Raw genomic sequence first — 25,956 nt, 5'->3', positions numbered from 1 at the left:
GCGATTCAAGCGAAGAGTGATGCAGAGTGCTGTTTTTAGAGCCACGATGTTACTATAGGTGTTTCTCATGTCAATCGGAGCTAGAATTGAAGCTTCGATATCAACTCTATTCGAGGCTTCATTAGCGGCTGGCATCGACCCCTGTATATTCTATTACTACATTACTACCTCAACCTTACTATAAATAATAGCGAATCCATCCTTATACCGACCCTGACTCAGAGGTCTGGTTCACGGATGGATTGAAATTCGATGACGGAAGAACAGGAGCTGGCATCTATGGGCCGAACTTCAAGAAATCGATACCAGTGGGATGCTACCTCACCATATTTCAGGCAGAAATTCATGCAATAGAAGTCTGTGGTAGAGAATGTCTGCGGAGAGGCTCACAGTTACATCTAAGCTAGTGGATGACTGCACTGAAATCCTTAATGCCCTGGGAGCCAAAAACAAGGTTTTGTTAGGATGGGTTCCCGGACATCAGGGACATGAAGGTAATGAACATGCAGATTACCTAGCAAAGCAGGGTGCTACATCAGCATTCTATGGTGGTCCAGAGCCCTTTTGTGGACTTACAAAAGCACACACCAGGGAAACTATTAGTAACTCGGAAACTATTCAATAACAATTCAGACGTCACAGGATTGACTGCCCAGGGCAAAGGCAGGCCAAACTGTTTATACTTCCGGCAACGAAAGTATCAGCCAAACTCATTAATCTAAGCAGGGAGGATCTAAGAACTCTCACTGGGTACAATACGGGACACTGCGGTCTACGATATCACCTACGTAAATTAAATATATCCGATACCCAAATTTGTCGTTTCTGTGAGCTGGATGATTAAACGCCGGTTCACATTCTCTGCGAATGCGTAGCTCTAGCTAGGCAGAGGCTATCCCATCTAGGTGATGAGACTCTTAATCCCTATGTGATATGGAGTAAAAAGCCTGACGAGTTACTTAGGTTCATTAAAAGCCTCCAGATACAAAATTAGGCTGTAAGGTCTTGCACAATAGATCTGCACAAAGGTCGCAGTGCTTCCAGACCTATTAAGAATATTAATTCTATAAATAATTAAGCAATTATTGATTAAATAAATAAATTTAGTGGAACTTGGGGTTCTTTGTAAATATACATATAGTTTTAGCCCGCTATCAAATATTGCAAATCGGAGTAAACAAAATTATTATAAACACATATCGATTTATAATGTTATGATGAGATCTAATAATTGCTAGTGTGAGTTTCGAGGTAGAAACCCTGCGGGAATTTAAACTCACTCTGTGTTAGCAATCCTATGTGTAGTTGCAGGGTTATATTTATATTCAACTTTAAATGTACCTACTTTAAATGAATTAAATTTTTGTTCTTGTTAATTTTTTATATTTCAATTTTGAGATTATTCTTTCAAAAATTTTCATTCGGTTATGAATTTTTAAAACGTATTGTAACATACATTAAGGAGGCATTAAAATAAAGATATTTTATAAAAAATAAAATAGTGTTTGTTCAATTAAATAGTGGTATATTTATCAACTACCACATTTGAAGATATAAACTCTATTAAGCGTTTGGTTTCCATTTCACTACCAGCACTGGGACCAGAGTAATCATAACGACAAGGATCAGAACTAGCGCCAGTACTATTCCAATGATCAGGGTAGTTACGATTTAAATCAACACCGCGACAGGTGCCAAATATTTGCCGATTCTTACGCCACATGCGATCATGTTCAAAAGTGTATTTGTACCCATCCGGATTGATGCAAGGGAATATAATCCAATTATAGTTGTTTGCCAATTTTGCTACATTATTTTCTTTGGACGTCAACAGTTCATTGATTATATACGTAGCTGCCGCAGGGGCTATCCATTCGCGTGCATGAATACCGCTCTCGATGAATACTGCTTTATTTGAAGCATTGCGCGACAGCTTCAAGCCCTTTATGGGAACACCTTGCGTACTGTTACCCATGTCAATAAGTGAAAGATCATTTGGGTGCTGTGCCACCATATATTCCAAGCATGCATAAATCGTTTGCAAATGAAAAAAGTGTTTCCAATCGAATGCCGAAGCGGCGGTGTCAGCAGGCAATACATCTTTCATATTACGATCGATTTTCTCTTGAAAGTTGTAAGTCAAGACACGATGTTTCACAGCATACGTATGCAATAAGTCCGCAAAGTCAGCCACCCTGTGCGCAGCAACCAATATCGAGAGCTTCTGGCCCACTTCTCGAGCATGTCCTATAAAAGTCAAGCTATCACTTTGCTCTTCTAGTTTTTGGAATAGATCGACATGCTGGTCTGTATCTATTTCAACCTTGTAGACACGGTAATGATCATACCGAGCTATATCTTCTTGCGAATCCTTAATGGCACAGTGCGTCGAAGATGAATCGTGTTCTGATGTGAGAGCAGTACATTCTCCGCTCTCGTCTGACAAGCTTACCTTACCATGCGCTGACATATTCGCAACTATAATGATCAGCACGAAGAAAATGCGCACACTTGAAGACGAAGGGTGCATATCTATATTTTCTCTTTTCTAGTTTGAATATTTGTATGTATTCAGGTACATTCTTAGGTCAACAAATATTTTCTGCGGTATGTTTGGCTTGCTTTTATCAGCATTAATACTGTACCTAGTAGTGATGGGGATACAGCGATTTTGAACAATCGGTGAAAATAGTGATGGCGATTTTTGAATCGCGGCTATTTTTTATAGCTATAGCGATCGCTTTAATTTATTTTTAATAAGCGAATGTGCAATTTGTATACTTGGATATAAAAAATGAATGTTTAAGTTTATTTACCAGAGTCATTCACTGTACTCATACATTAACTAGCTTTACCAGGCGCACGTTGTAACGCCCGAGATCGAATGGATGTTGCGTTATTTTTTCTGTTTTGTTTGTTGATAATTTAATTTATTGTTCTGTAAATTGAATTCAATTTTGTACGCATATTTGGTGAAATTTTCTGTTAAAACATTTTATTCTTGTATATTATTGTATCTTATTTTATATTATTGTATTGATTTTACCGCTGATGATTGTTGCTTTGATTACATTCCGAAGAAGCATGACTGGTGAGCCAATTTTCAAAGTTGATATAGGTATGCGCAGGCATTCCTTTTGGTTCTAAGGAGTATAGAAATTCATTTTGATAATTCCCAATTTTATCTTCATCTGTAACTGTGTCGATCGATTTATATTTCGTCACTTCACCAGGAAATTGATTTTGAAAGCGATCATTGATTTTGTTAACATGATCATTTTTGGGAGCTTAGCTAGATCTTTCGCATGGCCAAAAAACAAAAACGTTTAAATTTAAAATTCTTAATTCTGAAATATGAAAAACTTTCGTCTTGATCGAAGGAACCTCGAGCCAAAATTTGGTGATGATCGAAGTATAGCAAACACTTTTTCATAGGGAACACACACACAGAATTTGATTTTTATAGAAGATGTAGATAGACTGAAGCTAAACAATTTTTTTAACAGCGGCAGATTACTAAACGTCCAAAAGGCATAACAGCTAAACTCAACAATGCAGTCAAACTTTAGGTTTTAAAATAACTTAAGTTTGTACGGCAGCCATAGTTTTTCCCCATTCCACATTTTACTGGAGGTTTTAGGACTTAACGTCACATAGCTCCTTACCAATTTTAATTATCCTACCATTACGACATCCAGATATATGCAGTATAATATATTCCATTTGTATGGAAGGTGCCACGCTCCCTTTTTCCCAATTCCATATTTTCTTGGTGGTGTTAAGGATTGACCTCAAATAACTCCTTACTGAATTTCAATGTTCTGACATGTATACCTTCAAAATTATGCAGTACCATTTGAATGGGAGGTTCCACGCCCCCTTTTTCCCAATTCCGCATTTTCTTGGTGGTGTTAGGGATTGACCTCATATAACTCCTTTCTGAATTTCAATGTTCTAGCATGTATACCTTCAAAGTTATGCATTACTAAAGATTCCATTTGTATGGGAGGTGCTACCCCTCCTTTCTCAAAATTCCGCATTTTCTTGGTGGTGTTAGGGATTGGCCTCATATAACTCCTCATTGAATTTCAATGTTCTGGCATGTATACATTCAAAGGTATGCAGTACCAAAGATTCCATTTGTATGGGAGGTGCCACGCCCCCTTTTTCCCAATTCCGCCTTTTCTTGGTGGTGTTAGGGATTGACCTCATATAACTCCTCATTGAATTTCAATGTTCTGGCATGTATACATTTAAAGTTATACAGTACCAAAGATTCCATTTGAATGGGAGGTGCCACGCCCCCTTTTTCCCAATTCCGCCTTTTCTTGGTGGTGTTAGGGATTGACCTCATATAACTCCTCATTGAATTTCAATGTTCTGGCATGTATACATTCAAAGTTATGCAGTACCAAAGATTCCATTTGAATGGGAGGTGCCACGCCCCCTTTTTCCCAATTCCGCCTTTTCTTGGTGGTGTTAGGGATTGACCTCATATAACTCCTCATTGAATTTCAATGTTCTGGCATGTATACATTCAAAGGTATGCAGTACCAAAGATTCCATTTGTATGGGAGGTGCCACGCCCCCTTTTTCCCAATTCCGCCTTTTCTTGGTGGTGTTAGGGATTGACCTCATATAACTCCTCATTGAATTTCAATGTTCTGGCATGTATACATTCAAAGTTATGCAGTACCAAAGATTCCATTTGAATGGGAGGTTCCACGCCCCCTTTTTCCCAATTCCGCCTTTTCTTGGTGGTGTTAGGGATTGACCTCATATAACTCCTTACTGAATTTCAATGTTCTAGCATGTATACCTTCAAAGTTATGCATTACTAAAGATTCCATTTGTATGGGAGGTGCTACCCCTCCTTTCTCCAAATTCCACATTTTCTTGGTGGTGTTAGGGATTGACCTCATATAACTCCTCATTGAATTTCAATGTTCTGGCATGTATACATTCAAAGGTATGCAGTACCAAAGATTCCATTTGTATGGGAGGTGTCACGCCCCTTTTATATATCGAAATTATTTTTAGCCTAAAACCTTCCCGTTGTTCGAAGGAACCCATAACCAAAATTTGGTGATGACTGATGTGTGGGAAATACGTTTCCATAGCGAACACACACACACACAGAATTTGATTTATATATATACATATATGGCTAAACCGATTTGGGATTTCAAAATCAACTAACCATCATCTCTCCTTCCCGTATCTTTCCTAAAAATTTCATGGCAATCTGTCGAGCCGTTCTCGAGTTATGGAGTGACAATCAAAATGTACACTTCTTTTTATATATATAGATTTAGTTTAGTATACAGAATATATGAACCAAAATTGGAGTAAAAAAATAAAATATGTACCTTTTATTGTAAACTGATGTAATGTGAAATTCAAATTTTCTGAGATATTATGATATACATATATTAACTGGCTGACGACATTATGCTCAGTCTCGTATTTCACTCAATGAGATGAATTTAGCGGAAATATATGTCTATGCATCTTTGTTTTATAAATTTGGCTAATTGAAAATGCTTTGATTTTTAAATGTAAGATGAATCAATTCGAAATAAATCTGTATATGTAACACCATAAAAACATGATTTATTTACTATTATTTTTATACTACACCGATGTATTCAGAAATACTCCGTATGAATTTATTCTGAAAGTTGTATTTGGCTGCATAATGTTTTTATACTAAAGTTAATTAATTTTTAATGAAAAATGCACAGCAAAAATATAGCAAATTCTTCAAACTATTATAAACATATTTTTTAACAGAAAATTAGCCACCCACTTCAGTGCCCTAGAAATTAGCCGACTAATTCAACCATATAATATGACAAAACTTGAATTGTATTCTCCCAAAAAATTTAAATTTTGTGTTACACCTGTTTACGATAAGACGAGTGATATGTATTTCTATAATTCTTTTATTTTTCCATCAAAAACACAAATTTTATAAAACTGCTAACGGCTACTGCCTAAAGGTATTAACTTAGGTATTACACAGGCAACCAATCTTAGACCAAGTCTAAAGACCGAGGTCTGTTTGGCGTCACATGGTGTAATTAAAAACAAAAAAATTTAGTCATTTAATCTCTTTTATACACTTCATGAAATATTTATATAAACGGGGACTTCTACAATTATAACGGGCTTTGCATGCGTTTCATTTATGGGCTCATAAAATTGCCACATTTCCTCCTTTTTTTTACTATAATTTGCTGTCATCTTTCACTCGGTATTAAAACGGATTTTTAATAAATTAATACAACAAAATTTTCGCAGCCAACCAGATCAAAACTAGCTAAAAGTAAACACAAACGAGTGCTGCCAGAGGTGATTTTCATTCTTCATAAAGAAATATCGCTATTGGCGAAATGCTGCCAGAGGTGATTGTCATTCAAAAGAAACGAATGAAGGAAAACCGCCAATCACTGATATATTTGGATAGCAATAGCCATCACTATTAGCGATTTTTCATTCGCGGCGATTCAATCACCGATAGTGAAATATCGTCCATCACTAGTACCAAGGCAATATAAATATCAGTGTTGAGATTTTGTTTTGATTGGACATTATATTTTGGGTATTTATAGCTTCTTTTCTTAAAATAACTCCTTGCGGGTTACGTAGTTTGTGGTGTTTAAAAATATTTGGTCAATGGCTAAGAATCAAAAATCCGCACGTTTCCATGGTCGGAGGAAATCGATAAGAATATAAAAAACACTTTCTACCATATGAGATCCGTTAATATAATGCTGGGTTTTCATTTGGTCAAAATGGCTGCCAACAAAAGCTGCCATTTGCCCATTTGGTGTTAAAGCTTTTCCCATTATGTGCCATTACTGACTCGAAATCAATAAAACATTGCGTGGTCAAAAACCACGCTAAAATTGTGTGTTAATTTATTTCACAACAAATTTCATTATTTCCCGTTGTTTCATACACTGTGGCGATATTTATTGATAGGACGCCAGTTGGCAAACGAAAAAAATTACCAGCATGTTAGCAAATAAAATTTGAATGCCAAATTTGCCATACCAATAGCAATAGCCGCTTTCACTTAGGTCTATTTAATTGGCACTTTGTAGTCAAAACGGACGGCAAACGCATTTGACGCAATATGACAAGTCGTTTACATTGACATGGCCAAGTTTAATCTAGTAAAACGAAGCATAAGTTAAAGTATTGACCTGTTGCCGAAATGAAAAAAGTTATACAAATTATAAATCATTAAGTTTAGGTTTCAGTCATAAGATATAAGACTAACAAAATTTGCATTCATAAATTTTTTAAAATTTGTTGGATCAAATTTGACCCCAGTAGTAAATTTATGGTATTCAACTATTTTAAAATGCCAAAATGTTTTATTAGAGACGTTAAAAAAAACAGAAATTTGCCACGAAATATAATAATTTGTATACATTGAGCCATATTTGATCCGAAGATCAATTTTGTAAAAGAGTCTGTAGCTCGAAAATTCGTAAATATATGACCACAAAAGCACTAGTACATTTTGAGTTTCCAAATAATATATTATGTAATATTAAAAGCAAACTTTTTCGGGAAAAGACGATTAGGAATACTAATATGCTTAAAATTCGACTCGGACCTTGTGAAGGTTAAGTGATAGGTTAGTTTGGTTGCTTAAATTATGCTCGAATCGTTACCATATGATTCGCTGAATCAGCTGTCTCGTATGAATATGGTTCAGTCACAACCGGTTGAATAAATTTCAGTGGATAACGAAATTCCTGAGTGGCAGAAATTTGTTCCATACATATTATTAATGTTAGTATGTATGCACTAAAAGGTATAAAAAAGTAAATATAGCATTGACATTCAAATAAATTTTAAATTTCATTCTATTCAAGTGTGCCCATGAAAGTATACAGTCATTGCCATTGTGAAACTGATAACTTTGGTATTTTAATGGCGCCTGAAATACGGAAAGATATTTCAAGAACTACAGTCATTATAAATAATTTGGCATGAAGACGAATGTCTTTGATACCTAAGACTTGAAACTCGCGGAGCTCCACTTACGGTTTTCATAATATCAAATTGACTGATATCTAAGCTGCCTCAAGATGACCCGCAGGTCAGTTGGGGTTAAAGGCAGTTCCATTATGCCATATTACTGACTCTATGTCTATAAGGCAGTGGTGTATGGTCAAAACCGGTCTAAAACTTCGCTAAAATTTCATGTTAATTTTTTTCACAACCCGTTTTATTTTCGACCCGTTCTTTCATGCGCTGGGACGTTATTAGTTGAAGGAACACCATAGGCAAACGACAAAAACTATCCAACATGATAGCAAATAAAATTTAAGGGCTAAATTGGCCGTATCGTTAAGCGATTGCCGTTTTCACATATTGGTCAATTGTCACTTAAGCATTAATCAAAACTGACGGCAAACCCATTTGACGTTGTATTACAAGCCGTCTTCATTGATATAATTTGACCTAGTGAAAACCAAGCATCACTTATGGGCTTATATATAAGACCAACAATATGTGATATCTGAAATACACCCACTTTGTCAAACGATATCAGCTGTCGTATTTCTCTTTCAAGTCCTATTTGGTTATATTTTGGCTGATTAAAATAATATTTCCAGTGTAATATACGCCATGGTACGACTTTGTATATAAATATATCTGACATGCGCTGGTCATAAAGAAATAAAATAAAAAAAATAAAAAAAATATATAAATCTAGCAACTGTACACTTACTTACATATGTTCATATGTGCATATCTACTATGTTCATATGTATACTAAGCGTGATTAAAATTTTTTCTTAAAAATTGTTTCATAATTTTTTTTATTATCAACCTAGATCTGAAAAAATTAAATACAAAAACTATAAAAATATTTATTAAAAACAATATTAGCGATGTCATTTCGCGTAAAGCAAAACAAATTAGCAAATGCTTACGTAGATCTGTTAGTGACGTTCCCGCTCTAGTGATTAAGGAAATCCAGCTCATGTCGGCTATTCGGTTCGGTTCAGGTTTCGGTTGATAACTTATGTTGGTTTTCAGTAGGTAGGTAAAATTTGACCACAAACTTGGCGATATCAATGATAAAAGTCATACAACGTCAAATGCGTTTGCTGTCCGTTTTGACTATCATCTAAATCAAATTTTGTTGTCAATAAAGAAAAAAAAAAAATTGGTCACATATTACAAATAGACGTAGTTCACTTACGATGGACTTAATGGGAACTAAAAAGACGTTCGTTTAAACTCAATTTTGTCATTAAAACCCTGTGCGATCTGTTTTTTCAAAAGCAGTTCGTTCTTGGCGTTTCGAATTCAATGCCGATTCTTTCGATTCGTTTCCGAACATTGCTTCCATTTAATCCCATTCCAAGCCCGTGCTGGTTTCTACTATACTTTGAGTACCGAGTTTTGGGCTCAGTCCGTATCATTTAGCGGCTTCTTTATAATTAAGACCCGGCAGGCGGTTCGTCTATACGAGTTTTCAGTCCAAAATGTGGTTTCGGCGTTCTATGTCTGCATCGGTTTTTGATTAATTAAGGCTCAATTTTTCATTGCAAGTTTAAACTAGTTAAAGTAGACTATGCTATAAGCTTGCTACTGAGAAGAAATCTTGTCAACTTTGACTAGGGTTCAAACTCGCATTGAAAAACCTGGCCTAACCCTATTTTCTTTTTACCTTTTTTTAGCCCCGTAATTCGGTTCCTCCAGATGCGTTTTCTGGGTCTGAAGCCCGTTTTAATTTTTATGTTGTTTAAAACCATGTTTCGGTCCTTCTAGTGTAATGAGTGTGTTTGAGCTGGAATTCGGTTGCTTTATCTTTTAGACTCGTATTTGGAGTTCTGTTCAACTCTTTGATAACAGAGGTATTTCAATGGCGCCTGAAATATGCGAGGATACTTTAAGAAGTACAGTCATTATAAATAATTTGGCATGAAGACGAATGTCTTTGATACCTAAGACTTGAAACTCGCGGAGCTCCACTTACGGTTTTCATAAGATCAAATTGACTGACATCTAAACTGCCTCAAGATGACCCGCAGGTCAGTTGGGGTTAAAGGCAGTTCCATTATGCCATATTACTGACTCTATGTCTATAAGGCAGTGGTGTATGGTCAAAACCGGTCTAAAACTTCGCTAAAATTTCATGTTAATTTTTTTCACAACCCGTTTTATTTTCGACCCGTTCTTTCATGCGCTGGGACGTTATTAGTTGAAGGAACACCATAGGCAAACGACAAAAACTATCCAACATGATAGCAAATAAAATTTAAGGGCTAAATTGGCCGTATCGTTGAGCGATTGTCGCCCCTTAAAAGTTCATAAACTCAATGGTTAAACAGTTACTTCAATAGATTGTTTATAAGATAAAGTAAAACATATTTTTAGCGACATATATTCAAATATTAGCGATGTTAGTCCCGAGGATACCGCAGCTTTTTAGTACCAAAACACAAAAACTTGATTATTTAGTAAATAATACACCAAGAATGTTAAAATTTAACATGTGGGCTGATATTGAGACTCTTGATAGTTTGAAAAAAAAAAAAAAAATTTAAATGGGCGTGGCACCGCCCACTTGTGATAAAATAAATTTTACAAATATTATTAACCATAAATTCAAAATCGTTAAACCTATCGTAACAAAATTCGGCAGAGAGATTGCCTTTACTTTAAGGAATGCTTAGAAGAAAAATTAACGATATCGTTTAAGGACCACGCCCACTTTTATATAAAAGATTTTTAAAAGGATCGAGGACGAATAAAATAAGCTATATCTTTGCAAAAAAGAGCTTTATATCAATGGCATTTCATTTCCCAAGTGGATTTACAACAATAAATAGGAAAAATTTCAAATTTAAAAAAATGGGCGTGGCACCGCCCCTTTTATGAGTAAGCAATTTTCTATGTTTCGGGTGCCATAACTTGAAGAAAAATGAACATATCGTAATGAAATTGTGTACACATATTTTCCTTATAGCAGAAAATATTTCTAGTCAAAATGACCGGGATCGGTTAAAGATCACGACAAGTTAGATATAAAACAAATTTAAAAGGGTCGTAGACTAGAATGATAAACTAAACCTTAGCAAAATATAGTTTTGAATCAATGACATTTCCCTTATCAAGTTTTACTGTAAGAAGAAATGGGGAGACATTTTTCTTTTAAACGGGCGGTGTTATGTAGAAAAGTAATTTATCTGAAATGAAATGTACAATTGAAGCTCCCGCTGAGTATATAATGTTCGGTTACACCCGAACTTAGACACCTTTACTTGTTTGGTATAAAGTTTGCTTTCGTAATAGTTATAGTAACAATACTCATGGCGCTAGAGTGATAACTAAACAACGATCAGGTGTTTTGTACAAATCTAGAATACCCTAAAATGTCGTCGCGAAAGTGTAAATATGAAGCTGGCGCTTTTTGTTATATATTTGGGCAATTTATGAAAGTTCGAGATATAACATATGAATTAAATACATCTCTCATGCTCTGTGAAGCCTACGAGGCGTATTTTGGCTGTCCTGTTTGGAATCAAGATAGGACATGGGCTCCACATGTTGCTTGTAGTTAGTTAAATAGTAAATTAAATAAAGTAGACATATTAATTTCTCTTTCTGTATTTTAGGTTGGCATCGAGGTGAGAAAAGATCTATGAAATTTGCAGCACCAAGAATCTGGCGAGAACCAAAATACCACTTTAAAGACTGCTACTTTTGCATTGTGAATCCGATTAAAAGACGTAGAGATAAAAATGCAAAACCTATCGAATATCTTGATCTTGAATCTTCTTCTGCTCTAGTCGCACACGATCTGACACGACTAGTACCAGAGCCACTGAAAAAATGATCGCAGAGAAGTGGCTCCTCTCTTAGTTCTTATAAAAGCAATGCCGATAAGGAGTTTTTACCGACACCAGAACAACCAAAATATCATTTCATCACTACTGAAGATTTTAGTGATTTGATTAGAGATTTAAATTTACCAAAAAGTAAAGCAGACCTTTCAGGCTCTTCTTCGAACAACGTTATGAAGGCCAATATAATGAAAACATGATGCGAGACTATATTTGGGGTTTATTGAGAGAAAGTACCTATGAACATAAAAGAAAAAGTAAAAGTGTACACTTTTAAATCATTTTCCACTTTTTTGTCAGTTATTTCAATATTAAAACTTAATAAAAATATTTATTTGAATTGTTTCATTTTCAAGTAAATTAAAACCACAGGTTTTGAAAAATTTCGTTCAAGCGGTTTCCTAAATATGAAAGCTAACTTTTTCATGCCATATATTTTTTTTTTCGTGAAATTACGACTTAAAGAATTGAAATTTAATGCTTTGAAGTCAAAGTCAAATTTTGTGTTGACCCGTGTTATCGAAATGTTATAAATTTGCTATCGATAACAATCGGTTATCAATAAGTAATCGATTTTTTATAAATACATAAATTCTTGGCGCGATTGACCTCCGACGAGATTTAGGCTGGGCTTCTCTTCCAATTCGCGTTGGGCTCCTTTTAGTTGTTCCTACATTATGGCGTGATGGGATCTACATTTGATCTACTGACTCCGAACGACAGGTGCAAGGCAGATGAATTTTCATAGAGAAGCTTTTCATGGCAGAAATACACTCGCAGTGTTTGCCGACGGGCGACTCTGCTTAGAAAAAATGTTTTACTAATTGAAAATACCTGTTTCTAAATTTTTGATTTTGCTTTGCCCGGCACTAGAACTCATGATTTGAGGTGTGGTGGGCGGAGAACGCTACCACCACACCATGGCGTCCGCCGATTTTCTATCGACGAGTTATCAACCGATAAACGAAATGTTATGGACTAAATATCGGAAAGTTATTGATTATATATCGAAAAATTTTTGACTTGATATGAAATAGTTATCGGAATGTTATCGATTTACTATCGTAGGTTACCTATTTACCTTAAGTGATATCGACCACTTGTCACAAAATTATATATTTGTTATCGAAATGTATCGATTTGTTATTAAAAAGTTCTTGATTTCTTACTAGAGTTATTTGCGTGTTATCGAGTTGTTATTGGCAAAACAATCCAATTGGAGCCTATAATTCGGCGATAAGAAAACGATGCTAAACTGATAGGTCGACGATAATAGTTTGCTATCGAAAACAAGTCGATAATGAAATTGGCGGTGGCCGAAATTATTTGTTTCGGGTAAAGTTACCTCTGTTGTGGTTTAACTTCAACCCAGGGCGAGCTCTAGTTAACCTAAAAACATGAGTTTTCTAGACTTCATCTGAATGTTTACGTATCGATCTTCACAAGTATTTGGAACTCGCGTTTTTGTTATTTTATTGTAGCAGAATTTCCCAACAAAAGTTTATCCAATGTATGTAAAATTCCAAAAATCCAGAATTGGCACGCCAAGTATACACATATATGCTGCACATACAAATGTATGCATTGTTAAATTTAAATTTATAATTTGTTAACTTATATCTTCAGTGTCATGCGGAAAACGTACTTAACCTTGAGTAACTAACTTTTTTGTTTGCTCCTATAAAAGTAAAAGTTATCAAATTTAAATTCCGCTTTTGACAAAAAAAAAAATTTAAAACGTATTTTTTGTTTGACAGATTGGCGGCCTTCGTGGTGTGGTGGTAGCGTGCTTCGCCTACCGCACCGATGATCCTGGCTTCGATCCCCGGGCAAACAACAGTAAACATTATGAAACACGTTTTTTTTCATCAATTAGAAGAAAATGCTTCCTAAGCGGGGTCGCCCCTCGGCAGTGATTTGGCAAGCACTCCGCGTGTATTTCTGCCATGAAAAGCTTCTTAGTGTAAACTCATTTCCTTTGCAGATGCCATTAGGAGTCGGCATACAACTTGTAGGTCCCGTCCCACCAATTTGTATACAAAATCAAAAAGAGCGCAACGCGAATTGAAAGAGAAACTCGGCCTAAAATCTCTTCGGAGGTTATCGCGCCTTGTATTTATATTTATTAACATTGGTTTTAAGTGAATGCAAAAGTAAATAAAAATATATGTAGATGTGTACATATTAATGTATGTATGTCTTAGAATTTCTTTTAGAAATTGATAAACAATAAGGTACAATGGAAATAATAGCAGCGATATAAGTTTAAGCCAGTAAAAATATTTATTTAATTTTATGTTGGGGCTCATTTGAAAACAATTCATACCTATATACTTTGGGCTGGGTCGATTTGTATGGACGAAAGTTAAGCGATATCGCCCCATCGATTTTCGATAGGATTTGGGCTCAGGAAAAAAAGTTCCACTACGCATACCCAAAAAATAATTTTAGAGCCTGCAAAATTTCATTTTTTATACCTTTCATGAAAATGAAATGGTATATTAATTTCGTCACGAAACCGAAAATTGTAAGTCCTTAAAGGAAAATAGATAGACCCACCATTAAGTATACCGAAATAATCAGGTTGAAGAGCTGAGTTGATTTAGCCATGTCCGTCTGTCCGTCTGTCCGTCTGTCCGTCTGTCTGTTTGTATGCAAACTAGTCCCTCAATTTTTGAGATATCTTGATAAAATTTGGTGAGCAGGTGTATTTGGGTGTCCGATTAGACATTTGTCGGAACCGACCGGATCGGACCAATATAGCATATATCCTCCATACAACCGATTTTTCAGAAAAAGAGGATTTTTGTAATATCTTACCCAATTTAACAGATTGAAGCTTCAAACTTCACCATATACTTTCGTATATTGCACATATTGTTGCCTGAAAAAATTTATGACATCGGTCGTATATATAGTATATATCCCCCACAACCGATTGTTCAGATAAGGAACTTTTCGTAATTACTGCCCTATTTTAAGAGCTAGAGGCTTCAAATTTCAGCGAATGCTTACGTATATAGCATATATTGTTGTCTGAAAAAATCATAAAGATCGGTGGTATATATAGTATATATATGGTGGTATATATAGTATATATATATAGTATATATATATATATTTTCGAAAAGTGCGAACGTCAAGCTGTGAAGTTGTGTTTTGATTTCTACTGTGCCTTATTTTGTCTTAAATAAATAAATTTGTTTAAATAATTATTGTGCTAAAAATAAGTGTAAACACGTTGTGTACTGCATTCGCAATTTAAAGTTCTGCTTTCTTTACTAAAATAAATTGTATCTTAAAAATAATTGATAAAGTGTGTATATCCATACATACATACATATTTGCCGAGTCACTTTGCATATTTGTTGTTGCATTTGATTGGCATTTACATATTTTCAGTTTTCAATTGTTATTTGCTCGTGCACATTTACTTCATTTTCTTTTCACTGCCACAGCTGTTTGCATTGTGTGTTGTTAAGCGTCAGTTAATAGCGATCTTAAACTGCACATACAGTGATCTTCAAACTGCTCAAACAGTGATTTTCTTACTGTGATCTCCAAACTATTTTCACTGCCTCCGTCTGTTTAATCAATTTTACTTTAACTTATAATGTCTTGCAATTTTGTTAACTGCCAATTGAAAGGTGATACCGAGCGTTTCGTGTCGTGATGGCTTTGTGATGAGCTTGCTCATATGAAGTGCGCTAGTTTGACAGCAAGGGTGTGTGATGCGATCAACGATAACAAGGGTGTGCGTTGGTCGTGCTTGAAATGCAGATCCACCGAAGTGGATCTTTTTAAGCTTTTCAAACATACCCGAAACGCATTCTCCGAAATCGGTAAGGAACTTTCTACATTAGGGGATAAATTCAAGTATTATGAAAACTTGTTTAAAACTTTCAAATGTATTACCGATTCAGCTGCTAATGCTAACAGCGACAGTCGTGACAGCAAACGAAAACGAACTGATGTCTCGGCTGGCGTATTGACCCTAGACCCCGTTCAAAACATCCAGAACCCAATCGTTCCTACACCTAGCACGATAGAATTAATAAACTTAGCATCTCCAAGTCCTCTTACAGTAGAGCCTTCAACATCAAAGGCACCTCCAACAAAACTAGCAGCTAGAAAAAATATTGAACCTGCAAACCGTTCTCAGGCGACTGAGCCTGGAACTAGGAAGTTGGTTGTAGTCCCTCCTAAAAAATCGATATTCGTGTCAAGATTCGACAGGGATACTACTGAGGAGGATCTGAAATCGTATATCTTCTCAAAAAGGAAAACCCATGACGTAACAATTCGGAAATTTAATTTTAGTTATGAAAGAAACGTATCTTCCTTTAGATTAGATGTACCTATTGACCATTTTGACACTATCTTGAGTAACGATTTTTGGCCCTCTGGGGCACTTGTGCGGGAATTTGAATATAGGCGGAATAAGAGTGTTCCAAACTTGGCAAAGATCCCTGTTAATAACACTGAGTCAAAAAACTGAAAGAAAAATCTGCTTTAGATATACTTTACCAAAATGTTAGAGGCTTAAACACCAAGTTAACAGAACTGTTTTTAAAATCATTTAACTCAAGCTACGATATAATTGCTTTAACCGAAACCTGGCTGAAACCTCATGTTTTTAACTCAGAGATCCTCTGTAATGACTACCAGATATATCGAAATGACCGCCTGAACAGGGTTGGAGGTGGGGTTCTGCTTGCTGTACACTCTTCAATACCATCTGAAGAGATTTGCGTAACCGCCACCGATACAACTGAGTTCTTGTGCATACGCACACAACTAGCAAATATCCACATTTATTTGGCCATCTGTTATATCCCGCCATCTTCTGAACTGTCCGTTTATATGAATCACATTTCCTTGCTAAGAACTGTTAATTCGATGCTAAAGCCTTCCGATTCCATTATTGTCTTGGGTGACTTCAATATGCCACACATATCATGGTGCATCTCTGACTTTAATATCGTACCAGTTTCGTCAAAGTCTTCCAACAATGAATTTCTAGACGGAATGTCTGAGCTGTGCCTTCAACAAATCAACATCCAATCGAATAAATTCGGAAGAGTGTTGGATTTAGCCTTTGTGGATGATGAATCTAAATATTCCATTAGTCGATGCGAACCCATTATTGAACCTGAAGATGCTTACCACCCTTCCCTCAAAATAGTTTACGAAGTTGTAAATTATGCTTGTAACAGCGGAAATAAACGATACGACTCCAGTTATCGCTTCGACTTTGCGAAGGCCAATTTTAAAAAATTAAATCGTGATCTATCTCGAATAGTGTGGCCAACATTTAATGCTGATGTGGAGCAAAGCGTTTCTCACTTTTACAATACCATTTACTGTCTTTTTGAAAAATACGTACCTAAGCGGATTTGTGTACATTCCGATACAAGCCAAGTATGGTTCACTAAAGAGCTGAAAATTTTAAAGAATAAAAAGTCTCGATCTTTCAAGTTGTTCAAAAAGACGGGTTTACATAACCATTACTTACAGTACTCGATTCTACGCTGCAAGTATTTTCAATTGAACAAAAAGTGTTACAAAGCTTATCTTTGTAAAATGAAAAGAAATATAACTTGCAACCCGAAGGCATTTTACGGATTCGTAAACTCTAAACGCAGGGTGAAAGGGTTTCCATCATCCATGAAATTCCAAGATAATATTTCCAGCGATGATCAAGAGATCGCCGACTTCTTTGCGGAATTTTTCAAATCAAATTACTCTATTGAGACCAACGTTCCACCTAATGAATACCCATACCATATTGATTCATGTTATTCAATCAGAGCTCCATTTATATCTTCAGAAGATGTATTATCTTATTTAAAAACTTTAAAAGTATCATATTCATACGGCCCCGACAGGATCCCGACACACTTTCTTAAAAAATGTGCCGCAAACATCTATCAGCCGCTAACAGATTTATTTAATTTATCTTTAATTTATGGCGTTTTCCCAACAATATGGAAGGAATCTTTTCTTATTCCGCTTCATAAAAATGGAAGCAGGTCTTCAATAGAAAACTACGGGGGCATAGCAAAGTTATCCGCTATCCCAAAGTTATTTGAGGCTATTGTTACCTACCACCTAACATTCCCTATTTCCCCCATAATTGCAAGCTCGCAGCATGGGTTCTGTAAGGGCAAATCACCTATCACCAATTTACTAGAATTTACCACCCACGTTTCTAATGGATTTAGAAAAGGCCTTCACACTGATGTAATTTACACCGATTTCAGTAAAGCTTTCGACAAAGTATCACACCCATTACTTATTCATAAGCTCAGTCAACTCGGTTTTCAACCCCGTCTTATATGTTGGATTTCTTCGTATCTTGGTTATCGTACGCAAAAAGTAATCTTTAAAAATACACTTTCTGGGGTCATCAATGTTTCTTCTGGTGTTCCTCAGGGCAGCCATCTTGGTCCGATTCTGTTCTTGTTGTTCATAAACGATATATCTGGTACAATTAAATACTCAAAAATCTTGATGTGCGCAGACGATGTAAAACTTTTCAAATCATGTGCCTCGGCTGAGGAACATTCCTTGCTTCAAATGGATTTAAATCACTTGGTTACCTGGTGCAATGTAAATTATATGCCGCTCAATCTCAAAAAATGTAAATTCATGTGTTTTTCTCAGAGAGTTTCGCCACCAGCTTCATATACAATTAACAACTATAGTCTAGAAACTGTAAATAATTTTATTGACTTGGGAGTCATGATGGATTCCAAACTTAGTTTCAATCTTCATATTAATGCTACAGTGAATAAAGGTAAAGGTGTTTTTGCATTTGTTAAACGGTGGTCAAAAGAATTTAACGACCCTTACATAACTAAAGCACTTTTTACAACATTAGTTAGGCCAATATTAGAATACGGCTCGATAATTTGGAATCCGCGTTATCAAGTCCATGCAGACAGTCTCGAATCAATACAAAAACAATTTTTACTATTTGCCTTAAGAAATTTCCAATGGGACTCTTTAACTAATCTTCCACCTTATACTAATCGATTAAAGCTTATCAATCTTCCAACTCTTGCTAGTCGAAGGGAAATGCTTGGTGTGATATTTATGACAAAACTTTTAAATGGATCAATTTCGAGCCCATTCCTTCTGAATGAAGTGAACTTTTGCGTTCCCTCTCGGACATCGAGACACTTCAAACCTCTTCTGCTGAAACAATGTAGAACGAATTTCGAACAAAATGAACCTTTTCGGCGTTTATGCCAAGATTATAACTCTCACTCAAACACATTTGATAGCTCGGACTCCCTTTTTTCTATAAAAAAGATTGTTCTCACCTCTCTAAATTAATGTATAATACGTTTGCTTCTGTTCTCTTTAAGTATTACGCTTGGCTGATGAAATTTCTTCTGTAGCTGAGCAGTCTCAGATCGTGACGCTTGACAAACCGCTGCCCATCAAAGACTCGGCAAAATAAAAAAAAAAAAAAAAAAAAGTTATTATATATATGTATAAATCGATCGCGTGAACAGGATTAGCCTGGTTTCATTGGGCCACTTGAGGGCAGCGCGCTGCCACAACGTCCATTAAAAAAAAAAAAAAAAAAAAAAAAATTTTAGCCCCATTTTAACAGCTAGAAGCTTCAAATTTCACCGAATATTTACTTATATAGCATATATCTCATACAACCGATTGTTCAGATAAGAAACTTTTCGCAATTTCTACCCCATTTTAACAGCTATAAGCTTCAAATTTCACCGATTGCTTACGTATATAGCATGTATTGTTGTCTGAAAAAATCATAGAGATCGGTTGTATATATAGTATATATCTCATACAACCGATTGTTCAGATAAGAAACTTTTCGCAATTTCTACCCCATTTTAACAGCTATAAGCTTCAAATTTCACTGATTGCTTACGTATATAGCATATATTGTTGTCTGAAAAAATCATAGAGATCGGTTGTATATATAGTATATATCTCATACAACCGATTGTTCAGATAAGAAACTTTTCGCAATTTCTACCCCATTTTAACAGCTAGAAGCTTCAAATTTCACCAACTGCTTACGTGTATAGCATATATTGATGTCTGAAAAAATCATTGAGATCGGTGGTATACATAGTATATATCTCATACAACCGATTGTTCAGATAAGAAACTTTGCGCAATTTCTGCCCCTTTTTAACAGTTAGAAGCTTCAAATTTCACAAAATGCTTACGTATATAGCATATATTGTTGTCTGAAAAAATCATAGAGATCGGTGGTATATATATTATATACTTCATATAAACTGTCATATTGACCCCTTTTTTACGGCTAGAAGCTTCAAGATTCATCAAATTTCATCAAATAGTTACGTTTACGTCATATATTTTTGAAATACGTGATTCGTAGCCATAGTTTTTACATGCAGACCACAAAAAACGTGAAGCTTTGCATCCTCACACAGATTACCTACCTATTTTTTATTTTATATTTATCTTAAAAATCGTTTAGATATGTTCAAATTTCACCAAATGCTTACGTGTATAGCATATATTGTTGTCTGGGAAAATCATAGATACCGGTGGTATATATAGTATATATCCCATACAACCGATTGTTCAGATAAGAAACTTTGCGCAATTTCTTCCCCATTTTAACAGTTATAAGCTTCAAATTTCACCGATTGCTTACGTATATAGTATGTATTGTTGTGTCAAAAAATCATAGAGATCGGTGATATATATAATATATATATGATGGTATATATAGTATATATATATTTTTTTTACGTTTTCGGCCCCATTTTAACAGTTAGAAGCTTCAAATTTCACCAACTGGTTACGTGTATATCATATATTGATGTCTGAAAAAATCATTGAGATCGGTGGTACACATAGTATATATCTCATACAACCGATTGTTCAGATAAGAAACTTTGCGCAATTTCTGCCCCGTTTTAACAGTTAGAAGCTTCAAATTTCACCAACTGGTTACGTGTATAGCATATATTGATGGCTGAAAAAATCATTGAGATCAGTGGTACACATAGTATATATCTCATACAACCGATTGTTCAGATAAGAAACTTTGCGCAATTTCTGCCCCGTTTTAACAGTTAGAAGCTTCAAATTTCACAAAATGCTTACGTATATAGCATATATTGTTGTCTGAAAAAATCATAGAGATCGGTCGTATATATATTATATACTTCATATAAACTGTCATTTTGACCCCTTTTTTACGGCTAGAATCTTCAAAATTCATCAAATTTCATCAAATAGTTACGTTTTCGTCATATATTTTTGAAATACGTGATACGTAGTCATAGTTTTTACACGCAGACCACAAAAACCCTGAAACTTTGCATCCTCACACAAAGTACCTACCTGTTTTTTATTTTATATTTATCTTAAAAATCGTTAAGGTATGTAGATCTGTTCACTATATATTTCTTATCTTATACATCCGATTATTCTGAGATTACGAACAGGTTAAGATTATTGTTCAGCCCCATTCATGAAAGGTATGAAGTCTTCGGCACAGCCGAAGACAGTCCCGTTCTTACTTGTTTTTACTTTTTTTCGACTTTGATTTTTTCAAAAAACTGTTATCGCCAACGTTTTTAGCAAACATTTTTGGGTCGGACAGGGTATAATTGAAAATTTTACAATCAAATGAAAATTTTTTTAGCAGGTCATGAAAAAAACCTTGAAAATCAAAGTCGAAAAAAGTAAAAAAAATGAACTTTCGCAGTCTCGAAAATTATTTTTTATGGGTATGCGTAGTGGAAGTTTTTTTTCTGAGCCCAAATCTAGAAAAATCGACCAATCCAAGTGAAATTTGGTGAGAATATTGCTTTTATGACAATGACTTTTTATAGCCTTTAATGCACAGTGGTCGTTACTATCTCTTATTAGAACAGTCTTTTAAAAGGTATATTTGTTTTTGTTGTATTCGAACTGTACTCTTTAAGAATAGCTTCAAAAGTGAGGTTATGGTATTAGTTGGTTTTTGCAGTGTGAGCAATAGGGTGGAGTGAATTTATTTTTTTCGAAATCGCTTTTGGCTGACCTCCAGAAGGTTGCCTTTCTAGACCAGAAATAAGGTTGAAAATTTGTATTTCACTCATCGTATGTTTAGAGGTGCCCCAACGCAACTAAACTTTGAAAAAGACGGTAGGTAGAATTTTTTTTTTTTTGTCATTGATTTACTTCCGCTTGTTGTTATTGTGCTCATTGCTTTCAAAACCTACTGATTTTCATGGCCTACTATGTGCCTGTAAAACTCCTACTTATACACTTGATTAGAAACATACTATTATCAACAAAAAACTGTAGAACACCATTTAAAATTTGTCGTTTTTAATTATAATATGTAATTTTACAAAGTTATGTATATTAAAAAAGAAATAAAATAAATATATAAATAATGAGCTTTGTAAACCGCGTTTATTTTGCTCAACTTCTTGGGGCTGGGGGCACCTCAAAACGCCATCATATGAAAATAATATTTGGTGGTTTTGATTAACTCTTATAAAGACAACTTTTCATTGCTAGGCCATTACAAAAAAAAAAAAAAAAAATCCATAGGGTATCACTCCACCCTAGTGAGCAAGTTAAGAATAAAGCGCAGGTTTAAGACATTTAAAAATACATAAAATATCATAGTATTGAAATAAATAAAAATTAATATTGAAGTCAAAGGTGTTTACTTCAGTTTGAAATAATTTTAGTGTCTTTAGCTTGTTGTGTTTTTTTTGTTATTTAAAATTTCACCAGTGGTTTTCATAGTATTTATTTGCACAAATATTTCAATTTCAGCTAAAGCTGTAGTTGGGTTCCTCACCGATCCTCACGTTGGGACTTATATCTTACTATTAGTCAAAGTTTTAAAATTCTAAAGTATTAATATCAGCTGCCACTTTCTGCCACTAACTATGGTTTGCGACAGTTTTCTGATAGCGTCACCCTGATAAATTATTGTCGTATGTTATATGTGCTCACATGTCACATACGACATTAATTTATCCAGTCGACGATATGCAAATGTAAACTTTTGTGTGTTTGTTATATTGTCATTGTGTTGTAAGCAAGATCTTTTAATAACTTTAATTTTTTTATTTAATCCTATTAAACACTGTATTTGCGATAGACACATCTGTTCAGATTTGGAACAAATATTCATATTTTGTTTTGCAAACATTTTCTTTCATATTCAGTTAGAGTTAAATTATAGATTATAATGTGTCTTGCTGTTCCCGTTTTAAATTTTCTTCCTACGTGGTATGCCCTTGTTGGTCTGTCGGGCCTATCTTTAACAAGAGCTGACGTCGGATTGCCCTAAATTTATGGGTTTCCACCGAAATTATTGTGTTTTTCATCTAATCTAATCTCTTATAAGAAGCACATAAATGACTCCAAAAAGTGTCATATAAGAAGTTAATTATGGGCGTTTTATGAGCCTATTAGGTCTCGTATCGGACTATTATTTACTTACTTAATTGGCGCTTAACCGTTTAAACGATTATGGCCGTCCAACAAGGCGCGCCAGTCGCTCCTTCTCTCTGCCAACCAGCGCCAATTGGTCGCACCAAGGGTTTAAATCGTTTTCCACCTGTTCCTTCCAATGGAGTGGGGACCCCCCCCTACCTCTGCTTCCATAGGCGGGTTCCGATAGAACCACTTTCTTGGCCGGAGCGTCATCTTTCATTCGCATAACATGGCCTAGACAGCGTGGCCGCTGCCTTTTAATTCGCTGGACTATGTTGATGTCTGCGTATAGCTCGTACATCTCATCGTAAAATCTTCTTCGCTACTCAGCATCGCCAACGCGTAGAGGTCCATAAATCTTTCGAAGAACTTTTCTCTCGAGCACTCCCAGAGCCAATTCATACATTAGCTTATAATGGGCATAAACGAGTTCATAATGAGCATAAACGATCCGAATTAGGACTCCTTTCTGCCTCTTTTTTGATTCCAAATGTTTGCTGGGATATAATTTTCCGTTTCATCCGGACTGAGACTTTCCTACTTGTTTTACTGCATCACCTTCATTCCACCCATTTCACAGTTTTGTGTTATTATTCCTTAAAATCGGTTACATACACAAATTACAAATTTACTAATCCCAAGTCTACCCAAAAGAAGCTAGAAATGCTCAATGATAACCCACTGTTGACGAAAGAGACTAACCGCGGACTACTCTTTTTAGGGATTAGTTGCACATTAATTTACCGAGAATATGTACACATCTCTATCATATACATACATACATATGTATAATATGTATAGACAGGGAATAATAAACAAAAAATATGGAAAACATTTGATGACCAACGGAGGCCGGCCGGTCATTCGACTTTCGTTTACAATGCGTCTGTACAGGTATCTGTATATGCTTGAATGTATTTACTGGAGTGTGTTTACAAATACCCAGCTGTTTTCAAAAATTTGGCAAGGTTTGTGTATATATATATTCAAATGTACATGCATGCATACATACGCGCGCTTCACATCGACCTTCACCACGTGGAAAATTGATTAGACGACTCATGTCACGTTCGCACTCTATAATTTTTACGCACACAAATAAATACTAACACAAGGTTGATTTCTTATGCTTACTTTAAAATTATGATAGGGTTAATAGGATTTTGTTTTTTGATGTGTAAACATCTTTGCTCACGGTATAGGGGAATCATGAATGTAAGCTTAAAATATTTATGTAAGTGTAGGCGCAGGTGTAGTCACGACACTATAACATAATGTGAGAGCAATTTATGTGTCAGAGGAGAGCAAAATGAGGTAGAGCAAGGGAAAGATAAGGAAATGAAAGGAAAAGAAAAAAGAAAAGAAGGGAAGCAAAAGAAAGGTTAAAAGTCAAAACCGAGACAGGACGGCGTTATGTGAATTTGTTATCGAAGCAGTAACTGCAGAGAAGATGTATCTGCACCTAAGGCAAAGAAAAAGTCTAGATTTTCCGTGCACTACTGAATCTAAGTTTTAATAGCTCAGTGAGAGGAATGCTCATTTAATAACTACTCAAGCAACCCATCCAAAAACGGGGCCGAAAACGTAAACGGAGCTCGCCGGCTAAAATGCTTTATGCGTTTGAGCAAGAATGGTTCCACAAAAAGCGGTATATCAAACTTTTAAAAAGTCTTTATAAAGTTTTAATTTTTAATAGCTTTTCTGAGGCTAACCTCAGTTATTCAGTAAATGCAAGTACATATCTAATAAAGTTCATTAGTTTTCAACTTCGAAATAGTCCAAAAGGTCACGATCTATTTATATATATGTACTAGCATACAGGGCAGACGCTATCCTGCTCGAAATTTGGTTTGACTACATTTGAAAAGTACTCCCCCTTGCCACTTACTTACTTAATTGGCGCTAAACCGTTTAAACGGCTATAGCCATCCAACAAGGCGTGACAGTCCATTCCGTGCTCTGCCTAAATGGCACCAATTTGTCACACCAAGGGAGTTTAGATCGTTTTCCCACATGGTCCTTGCCGCGAAGTTGGGCCTGCCTTCTTCCGCTGCTTCATAGGCAGGTTTCGATACAAATATTTTCTTAACCCCGATCTTTCTTTCGCATAATATAGCTTAGCCCTTGGGTTTTAATTCACTGGACTATGTTGATGTCTGCGTAAAGCTCGCACAGCTCATCATTAAGTCTTCTTCGGCACTTGCCGTCGCCAAAGCGTAGAGGTTTTTAAATCTTTCGAAGAATTTTTTTCCCACAGCCGCTTTATCTGATGTTGTCATAGCTCACGCATCTGCCCCATATAGCAGGACCATTTGCTGAGTGAGGACTGTACTTTTCAATTACCTATTTAGTCCATAGGAGCATTTACTGGCAAGAAGTCTTTTACTTTTTCGAAGTACGCCTAGGATTTTTACCGTATCGGCCAAATTAAGGACACATAACTTTGTTCTGGTAGTTTTAAAAGTGGTAGTTTGTACCGTTTAAGCCAGCTTTTTCAATGCTAGTTTAAAACACCAGATGAAGTTGACTATTGTTTCAACTTCCCCATTTGTCCAATAAAATAAAATTATGCTCCTCATCTCAGTTTAGTGGTAGAGTTAAA

The 25,956-nt window shown here is 35.4% G+C and overlaps 3 protein-coding genes across 3 annotated transcripts in view; 2 read left to right on the top strand and 1 right to left on the bottom strand.

Annotated features, from left to right (window-relative positions):
* Atg13 (Autophagy-related 13) overlaps window positions 1-12,253 on the top strand; it is an 89,654-nt gene extending 77,401 nt beyond the window's left edge. The window contains exon 2 of the mRNA XM_067761957.1: window positions 11,655-12,253. The gene's annotated coding sequence lies outside the window, so the exon portion shown is untranslated. The remainder of the gene's footprint in view (window positions 1-11,654) is intronic.
* Window positions 1-25,956, top strand: part of Ctl2 (Choline transporter-like 2) — a 169,450-nt gene that overhangs the window by 85,357 nt on the left and 58,137 nt on the right. The window lies entirely within an intron of this gene.
* LOC137244124 (zinc carboxypeptidase A 1-like) lies at window positions 1,499-2,517 on the bottom strand. Its single transcript, XM_067772691.1, has one exon. It carries the CDS (start codon window positions 2,468-2,470, stop codon window positions 1,514-1,516), a length of 957 nt encoding a protein of 318 aa, XP_067628792.1. The 5' UTR covers window positions 2,471-2,517; the 3' UTR covers window positions 1,499-1,513.

This window comes from Eurosta solidaginis, chromosome 1 (genome assembly GCF_040869045.1).
Source record: "Eurosta solidaginis isolate ZX-2024a chromosome 1, ASM4086904v1, whole genome shotgun sequence".
Lineage (NCBI taxonomy): Eukaryota > Metazoa > Arthropoda > Insecta > Diptera > Tephritidae > Eurosta > Eurosta solidaginis.
This window is presented reverse-complemented; position numbering and strand designations above follow the sequence as displayed.

Bases quoted from the DNA above. Each gene is read 5' to 3' on its own strand.
- LOC137244124 (XM_067772691.1), bottom strand. From the start codon at position 2,470: ATGTCAGCGCATGGTAAGGTAAGCTTGTCAGACGAGAGCGGAGAATGT.